Genomic DNA, 9,361 nt, shown 5'->3' on the forward strand with positions numbered 1-9,361 from the left:
GTGCATAGCCAAGTTACTGGCCAGGTAGTAAGACATTTTTTGTAGCCTAAAATAGCTATATCAGCCTAGTCTATTTACCAGCCAGCGCAGTCATTCGTTTTCGATAGGCAACAACATCTTTTATAGCGATAAAAGCTGTAGTTGTATTCATAAAGTCATTCGTACGTATGAATGCTATCTTTTCAAAACAGGATTTACTGAACGAATATTTTCAACCGGTTCCAGATACAAGATATGATAAATAGGCTAGTTCTTGCATGGAGTAAAGGGTTCATAAAACGACTAAGCAGCCGGAGGATCCGTCCTCTTCACCGGCCGTGCAGCAAAAGCCAGCCCTGGTGCTTGATTCGAAGTTTGGGGGAGGGATTTCCAAATCTTTACCCTGTCATTGGTTAATATTTTATTCTGTTGACATGTTTTCTTACTGGTAATGCTTCCGACACCTTTTACCCCCCTTACGGATCTTCGCCCGAGCTGTCAAAACCACGCCTATAGAGCCCCACAATTGGTCCGGAAAGCGTAAAATCGGCAATTAAGGGGGCTTGGTTCATTAGTGTCGAGATCCAGGGAGGAGGGACATGTTAGATAGTCACAATTCCACGGTGGTCTGAGCTAGACTCTCTATTCGAGCTCAGTACCCAGAACTATATCTAAGTAAAGAGTGGTTTATTTTTCCGAAAGTTACTTGGGTGGATAAGAAGGGAAGCCCAGCTCTGCTCTCGAAGTGTCGATGCAGCCTCTTAGACGGATACTATCACGGTGCGGTGTAGGAAGAGAGCATCAGGAGTAGCATTGCACACATTTCCACCCTCCGTCTATTGGAGACGACGAGGAGGCGTTCGATCTTGGTTACGAACGTGAAAGTACTTTTATATTTCAATAAGACATCTGTATTTTGGATACCCACACCAGTACTTCTAAGAGTGGACATAATAGCGTATGAATAATCTATATCGATTTTTGGATGCACCGATGAGAGATCCAGTTTACACAGGGACTGCCATGGCTTATCACCCTTTTCACGCTCACCGGCCGGCCGAGTTTCCCATGTCAGCTTTCCTTGCAGCTGCACAGCCTTCATTCTTCCCTGGACTGACGCTGTCTCATGGCGCTCTCACCAAACCACTTTCCGACCATGCTCTTTCAGGAGCCGCAGAAGCAGGACTCCACGCAGCGTTGGGTCATCACCATCAAGCGGCTCATCTCCGCTCCCTGAAGAGCTTGGAGCCGGAGGATGAGGTGGAGGACGATCCAAAAGTCACTCTGGAGGCCAAGGATTTATGGGACCAATTTCACAAAATAGGAACGGAGATGGTTATTACGAAATCCGGAAGGTAAATAATTTACTTTTCGGGGTATATGGTGATGGTGTGATGACTTGCACTACTGGGTAAGTTTATTTTATTAGCAAACTGTTATAAATCATTCTTACGACACTCATACTGGATGAAACAATAGTAGGCTAATCCCGAAGGCGGTGTATCTGGTGCTGTCAAAGGCTATCGAACAATGTTAGACAGATTTGTAGTAGGTGCATAAAGGCTACTGAATTAGTCCTCTTTTCTCCACCAACCCAGATTAATATATTTGTTCCCCTAATTATGACGATAATTTTAAAGCTGCATGTTTTAATTGATATTTAAACATCATACAGAAGGTATAGCACGTTGAAGAAATGCACACGTACCCTTCTGCTCGTAAAATAATTCTAATAAAAATTAGGCTATGTAAAGCAGTACCCTATTGTAGCCTATTAGCATAGTACATTATAAAGGGAAATTATGCGTAACACGAGAAAAAGAATGACCAAATGTAATCAATCAGTGCTTGCCTGAGTCTAAACAAGTGTTTGAATAGGGAGAATGTTAAATGGTTTAGTTTGGCCTTATAACTTTTGACCTGAATTCCAAGGCCTGCCGGTAGACATCTTGTAGTTACCTACATCCCGCACGGATTATTTTTAGGTCATTCGTAAACTTTTAGTTTTCTTTAAATTAAGAATTATAATTTGTTTTGACTCGGATACAAAAACTATTTGAAAGACAAATATTGTTATTTTGTTTAATTGTCTCGAGATGCCTGATGAATATGCTCACTTTCGTTTTACTCTTGCAGGAGGATGTTTCCCCCATTCAAAGTTCGCGTCAATGGGCTTGATAAGAAAGCTAAGTATATCCTGCTTATGGACATTGTCTCCGCGGACGACTGCCGCTACAAGTTCCACAACTCGCGGTGGATGGTAGCTGGGAAAGCCGACCCGGAGATGCCTAAACGAATGTACATCCATCCAGACAGCCCTGCTACTGGAGAGCAGTGGATGGCCAAGCCTGTTGCTTTTCATAAACTCAAGTTGACTAATAATATCTCGGACAAGCATGGATTTGTAAGTACCCCAATTTGTTCATTTATGTTGATGATGCTTCAATTATGTTTAAGGCAATTATGTTTAACTAATCTGAACTATTAACAATATAGTTCAATGTTGAAATTGAACAAAACGTATATAAGGGTTTTCCTAATGTGTGGCAATTCTGGTACGTAATAATATAGAACATATTACAAAATAGCTACATAACGTGTGTTTGTCTAGTCATTGACGGCTATAAAACATTATCAATTAATTAAACTTTATTGATCGGTTGAACGATGGTTGAACGAGGGTTCAGTTTTGGAATTTACAAATGTATGTTTAAGTAACGAATTCGTTCTGGGCTATACAGTTGTTTGCGAAGTGGAGTGACAACGTTTGTGATTGAGTCAAGTAGCAGCAAGAACCAGGTCAAAGACAGAGGGCAGACTTTCTATCTCTTGTGTTGGTTATACGAGCCTCTTCATTTGACCTTTAGCGTCTTGTTTGACCTTCTTGGTACGACGCAATGCCTTGAGCTCCAAAGGAAAATACGTTGTTTCTTACACTGCAAATATAGAAAGAAGAATGCTCGAGGTATGTTTTAAATTTGTACTCGTTTCAAAGTATGATCTGAAACAACAAAACTAGTATCAATTCAGCTGTCACTTATTTAAATGAAAGATAGGCCTACCAGAATTTTGAGATATTTTAAATCATGACTTGTTTTTGTAAAACTATTTAATCAATCGTTGTGCCACACCTTGCCAGGGACTGGAAGCACGACCGAAAAAAAAAAATGAAAACACTTTCTCTTTTAGTGTTGTTTTCTCATGCTAAAGCGTCTCCAGTACTTTTGATGTTTCATATCTTTTCTAGTACGTAATTCGGTTATTTTAATGTTCAACCTCCTTAGATTGGAAAATGTGCCCGATTAACCTATGTTGGCAAACAACATTTAGCACAGAACTTCATTCATCACCAGTAACTTCAAGCAACCTTTTTTGTATATTGTATTTGCCTATAGCTATCAAAGTTGTGTGTATGTAAATGGTTCGTCTCATTATTGATCGTGATTTTGCCTGTCGGGTTTGATAGTCGTTCATTATGATGAATTACACCCAAATCAGAAGCCCAATAATGGCTAATATAGAAGTATACGTTTTCCAAACATGCAAACAACAATGTGTTAAAATAAATATTAAGTTTCAAAGGGTGTGTTTCCCACAATCCTATGAAAACAGAGCCACGTGGCAAGATAAGAAGTTAAATCATGAAATATTCTCAACCTAAAAAAATATACTTAAATCATTTTACATAAGCACGTTCAAGTGTATTATAATGGAATTTTTGTCAATTATATTTTACATTGTGGCTATGTAGTTGAATGTGTAAAAAAAACATTAGCAAAACCACAATTTAATGGACCATCTTATTGCCCAGAAGTTCTATGTTTAATTGTAGCGTCTACCGGTCTCACGTTAGGTCATTCTTTGTCTTCTCTTGTTTCTAATCTATCTAAATAAAGCATCAACAAAATGGGGGTGGAATCCCAGCTAAAAATATCCATATTTATGCTTTGATAACAGTCAATATTTAGGTTATGAAACATATTTTAAAACGTAGAACACTTACTGTAAGAGCTTGTAATGTTTTAATGCTGCCTTTCACGTGCACCACAACCCCCAAATAGATTTTTGAAAACACTTTCTTATAACAACAAATATTACATGCAGGATTAGGGACAACCAAGTGGTCAAATGCTATCAAACCCCAAAAGGCATTCCAATAGGTTTGTACTTCTCTGTAAATGCCAGTATTTTTAATAGGATTTCAATACATTTTACAGGATTGGGATTTAAAGTCTTTCAGTTGGTTACTTTAGCCTTTGTCTTACCCTGCATACCTACTTTTACCCCTCCAGGTTATGCCAATCTAAATTAGACCAGTTTTAGCTTTTGATTTAATCACAATTTCACACACCTCACATCTGTATGGAAATATGTGGCTAATGCTGTTGACTTAACTGAAAGCAGAGAAAAAGTTTTGAATTCGTAATCCAATGTAACTGTTATATATCGGCCTACATGTAATAACAACAGCAATAAGCTAATGTTAAGGCATACAAATCATTGAGTTCTTAAACATAACAAGTTTGTTGTTTGACCTTATTGTCCCCTTAGTGCAAAATAAATGTGATCAGTCTGCATTATGAATCTAACTGCTTGAAACCGTTTGCTAACTTTTGTCGGCCTACGTTTTTTGATATTTAATTGTAAGTTAAAATAATTGTTTAATGAGATCTTTAATACGTTATGCAGTGTTTTTCTCTCTTTGCAATTGTAACATTAAATCATGCTTAAAGGAAAATCTTTAATACAATATTAAACCTTTTTTTTTTTCCTTGGTGGAATGTATACATTCCCTGCCATAATACAAAAACGCATCAACAAAATCATATTTTATGAGCCATGTCGTCACCATCTGAGGTAAAACCAAAACGTGTATCAGCACGATCAAATTGTGAACTATTTTCTGTTTCTTTGCGTTCTCAGACTATCCTGAATTCGATGCATAAATACCAGCCCAGGTTTCATATCGTGAGGGCCAATGACATTCTGAAGCTCCCTTACAGCACCTTCCGTACATATGTTTTCCCAGAGACGGATTTTATCGCTGTCACTGCATATCAGAATGACAAGGTAAGCTTAATCAGAAACGTGTGTATGTGCGAGAGAGGGAGAGAGTGCACATTTATGCTGGCTAATAGAATAGCTAAAAGAAAATGTGTCACCTGAGGTGTTAGTCATCATTTAAGCTGCCCCCCCCCCCCCTACACACACACACAAACACAGTTAAACCATTAACACAGTTGGTAAGAAAAAGAGCAAAAATGCAATTGTTCCAAAATTATCAAGGGCTGTGTACAATCAATTAAATATTAAAACGAATCAGCCAGACTCTGAGAAAAGGACATCAGTATATTCAATCAGTTGGGATGCTTGTCTTCTCTCGCCTGAGTACACCAGAGATGCTGACACGCTCACCAATTGTTTTGTCAATAAAGCCTGTGATATTATTTTGTTCATCAGTGGCATTAGTCGAAGTAGTAGTTGTAGTTTTCCTCGTAGTGGTTGTTGTAGAAATATAGTAATAATTAATACCATACAATATCCTCTTCTCTACAGATCACACAGCTCAAAATTGATCACAACCCATTTGCTAAAGGTTTCAGAGACACGGGAAATGGACGAAGAGAAAAGAGGTATATTCATTTCTTCAATGTTGAATTGAAAAGTATGGCCGTTGAAAAACATTGACCTGTTAGGATAAACCTTCATTTTGGTAAACTGCTTGTAATAAGTGACTTGAATTTCATCAAAATACAGAAGCATTAACTAATCTCAGTTCGGTCTGCAGGAAGCAGTTAACCCTTCCATCACTGCGCATGTATGAGGACCGAGACCTGAAAGGAGACCGGGACTGTGTGGACTCAGATGACTCCTCCTGTGAACAAACCACCGGAAGGGATTCGGTTCATTCTCCACTGGGACCAGTAACCAGTCCTCTAAGGTTAAACAGAACCAGTCGAGGTAAGATTGCCAATAAAGAATTGCTAACAAGGCTCGATAAATAAAAATGGGCACACAACCGAATGTATGTTGTTATAATGTGCCATTAACCCGATAATACTGTTTGGCTGCTGTAATGATAGGTAGATAAATCTCTTCGTGCAATGTTATTTTCGTTATGATGTTGTTTTACAGTTAAAGATAAGATATGAGGAATGTAAATATATTAACAGGAGAAACAATAGCATACAATTTTTTCTTATTCACAATATATTATTCATGTAGCACACGGATAGTCCTTTAACAACTGTATGACTTGGTTCAAAGCGCCATCTACTGACAAGTCCATCGACGTTCAGCCCCTTGTATTCAATATCATTATTTGGTAGATGGACTGCTATGCATTAGATAATCAACCAAGTACTAAACCCTGGCCTATAGTTCGAATAACTTCAAACAAAACGCATGCCAATCATACCAACGAACATTACGTTTTTACGCGTGAGTGGGAAGTGGTTAGGAAATTAATGTAAACACTAAATAAGGAGTACTTCCTTGAAATAATACATACGTTAATGCCACGCATGTGCTGTTTGTGATTTTAAACAGTGTTAGCACACTGGAAGCTATACCTTTCATTGCATGTCGACAACCTGTAGCCTATTCATTTTGCTTACATTTTTGCCATTTGGAAAACCTTTAAATTTGACTGTTAATCACATTCATAATCATATTATTTCATCTTCATATTATAATAATTCGATATTTAATGTAAGTGTGGTATAATGTTTTACAGACAAGAACTGCACGGACAGCGATCCGGATCTAGACCAACATGAAGAGCACTCAATAGCAGCCAGCAGCCCCGGGCCTGAACCAACCTCTCCTCTCAGCCCCAAAGGCGATGACAGGGTTAGGGATAGGTCTTCGCTGGAAAAGAAGAGCGACTACCTGAATTCAAGGAAAGAGAGCGACTCTGTGTTCAGTATTCGACATCTTGAAAAGGACAAGTTAGATCATAAACACCGCAAAGAGACGGAACCTGCAAAGAAAGACTCGGACAGTGGTGGGATCAGTGGGTTAAAAGATGGGTTTTCTCCACTAATGGTGCAGACTGAGAGCCCAACGTCACACTTCAGCGCAAGTCACCTGCAGAGTATGGCCCTCTCTGGTTTGCACAGTCAACAGTTCTTTAACCATTTGAATACGGGACAAATGTTGTTCCACCCCGGACAGTTTGCGATGGCACCAGGGGCATTTTCTACCATGGGTATGGGGCATCTGTTGGCTTCAGTGTCAGGAGCAAATGGCCTGGAAAACGGAGGCATTTCGTCTCAAAGCGTGGGTTCTCATAGCCCTTTCCCTTTTCACTTGTCACAGCATATGCTTGCGTCTCAGGTAAAAGTTGTTCTACTTTAATAACTTATACTGATATACAGGCACACATGACAACAGCAAATTAATGACAACGACGAATTCAATGTAAATAGATGTAACACAATGCAACACATAATATTTCTATAGGTTTTTGATATATTTTTAGCCATACGTGGTGCATTTTGAGTAAATAATTGTATTATCTATTCACTGTAAATGTATGATTATAGTTTCACCTATTTATAGCCGTTGTTCAATGAGTTATTTACAATATAATGTGTAAGACTTGCATGCCTTTTTAGATTGTCTTATGTCAATGCATAATATAGGATACTTTATAAAAGGACAAGCTACTCTGTATTCGTAGTAGTTCGTCTCGATTAAACATCAGCTACAGAGAGGAAAATGCAGCTCCAAAGGTTTTAAATGTAATAGTTTTTTCACACCCATGCATATTGAAGATGTATGACATTTTTTCTACCACGTCTGTACGTATAACGACATTGTTTCTTCAACACAGGGAATTTCGATGCCACCTTTCGGAGGACTGTTCCCGTATCCATACACCTACATGGCAGCTGCCGCAGCTGCGGCCTCGGCCCTACCCGCATGTACTGCTGCATCCACAATGGGCAGAAACCCTTTCCTCACCACCTCCCGACCACGGCTGCGATTCAACCCTTATCAGATCCCAACGTCTGTTCCTCCAAGCACAAACCTGCTAACCACAGGCCTACCAGGCAGTCTAAACGCATCATCCGACCTGTCCAAATCTGGCAGTAGAGAAACAAGTCCTGTATCCGAGCATCATAGCCACAAAACCGCCAGCCAAAGGACGACATCCCCTGAAACATCTGTGAAGGATTCCACTAACGAACTGCAAAATATACAAAGGCTGGTCAGAGGACTGGAAAAACCCAGGGAAATCTCTCCTGCCATTGAATGACCAACTACTTGTTTCATCGACATATCTTTTGACATTATTCTGTCGAGCTATATAGGCTTATACACAGTTGTGCTGAGTGAGATGGGTGAGTGGATGGATGTGGGTTGTCGAGGTGAGTTAATCAAAGGAGATAGCCTACTGTTGGTATACAGTAATTAACAGTTTTAAAGTCGGTTTGTATGGATAGGTTCTAGGCCCCTGAAGGAAATAGGAGGTATGGGCTATTCGGGCGGGAGATGAGGAAAAAGCTGCATCCAAAAAATTGATTGAGCTACAATAGATGTAAAAAGGGACGGAAAGCGAGTTTGACTAATTTCTGAAGTTTATTTGGAACGACGTTTGTAACTCACAACATGAACGATTGATGAGATTGAATTATTTATGTTTCAAAGAAAAGCAATTCTGTAAATATTCTGTAAGGATCAAATTAAAAGCAACATGTTATTAATTTATTCAAATATGTACATTGGCGTGTTTATACTAGCCTACTTAGATTTCAACTTGTTGCATTTATAATTTTCATTTTTACATAGAAATATATTGTACATGAACACCATTTAGCGCTTGTTGTTACGAAACCGAGTTTCAAATATTTGTGATGCGTTTTTGTTTATCCTGAGATAAGATATGAAGGAAATGCGGACCTGCATACCCTTTTCATACCCTGTTGATCAAACATTGTTTTGCTATATAGCCTACAACGCGCAGAAATGTCCAATTGGCAGGGAAAACTCAGGTTTCTTTCTCACCAGCACTGAAGACTTCCTCGTCAGAGGTAGCTGAATTGGCATCTTTTGCGCTGGTTTATTCGGGTAAATTAATATGCTTTTGTTCAGTTCCACACACTTTAAATAAAAATGAATGTGTCGTTCAGATGCTCTTTGTATGATTTAAGCTACTTCGTTTGTGTGTAGAAAAAGCTTGCCTTGTGGACTCTGTGTTTGGGAACTGGATTGGTCTAACCCTATCTGAAAACCTTGATGGAAACAAACGGAACTGTTTGTTCCGTTGAGCAGACATACTTTTTCTTGCAACATTTTCTGCATCTAAATAATATATTTTGTTGAGAAGCAGAATAGTGCAAACGAAAAGTCGTGACGCGATGACACCCATAGTTGC

General features: G+C 38.9%; 1 protein-coding gene across 2 annotated transcripts; it reads left to right on the forward strand.

Moving 5' to 3' along the window:
• The first annotated feature begins 330 nt into the window (after positions 1-330).
• Positions 331-9,117, forward strand: tbx2a (T-box transcription factor 2a). Of its 2 annotated transcripts, none has more exons than XM_010870370.3 (7): positions 331-1,334; positions 2,116-2,383; positions 4,903-5,049; positions 5,536-5,612; positions 5,756-5,940; positions 6,716-7,317; positions 7,817-9,117. In XM_010870370.3, the coding sequence occupies exons 1-7, from the start codon at positions 940-942 to the stop codon at positions 8,240-8,242; spliced, it is 2,100 nt and encodes a 699-aa protein (XP_010868672.1). In that variant the 5' UTR covers positions 331-939; the 3' UTR covers positions 8,243-9,117. The 2 variants fall into 2 exon arrangements, with proteins under 2 accessions (XP_010868672.1, XP_010868673.1); XM_010870371.3 differs by having other exon boundaries at positions 338-1,334; positions 5,768-5,940.
• The last annotated feature ends 244 nt before the right edge of the window (positions 9,118-9,361 follow it).

The sequence above is a fragment of the Esox lucius genome, chromosome 7, assembly GCF_011004845.1.
Source record: "Esox lucius isolate fEsoLuc1 chromosome 7, fEsoLuc1.pri, whole genome shotgun sequence".
In the NCBI taxonomy this organism is placed as follows: domain Eukaryota; kingdom Metazoa; phylum Chordata; class Actinopteri; order Esociformes; family Esocidae; genus Esox; species Esox lucius.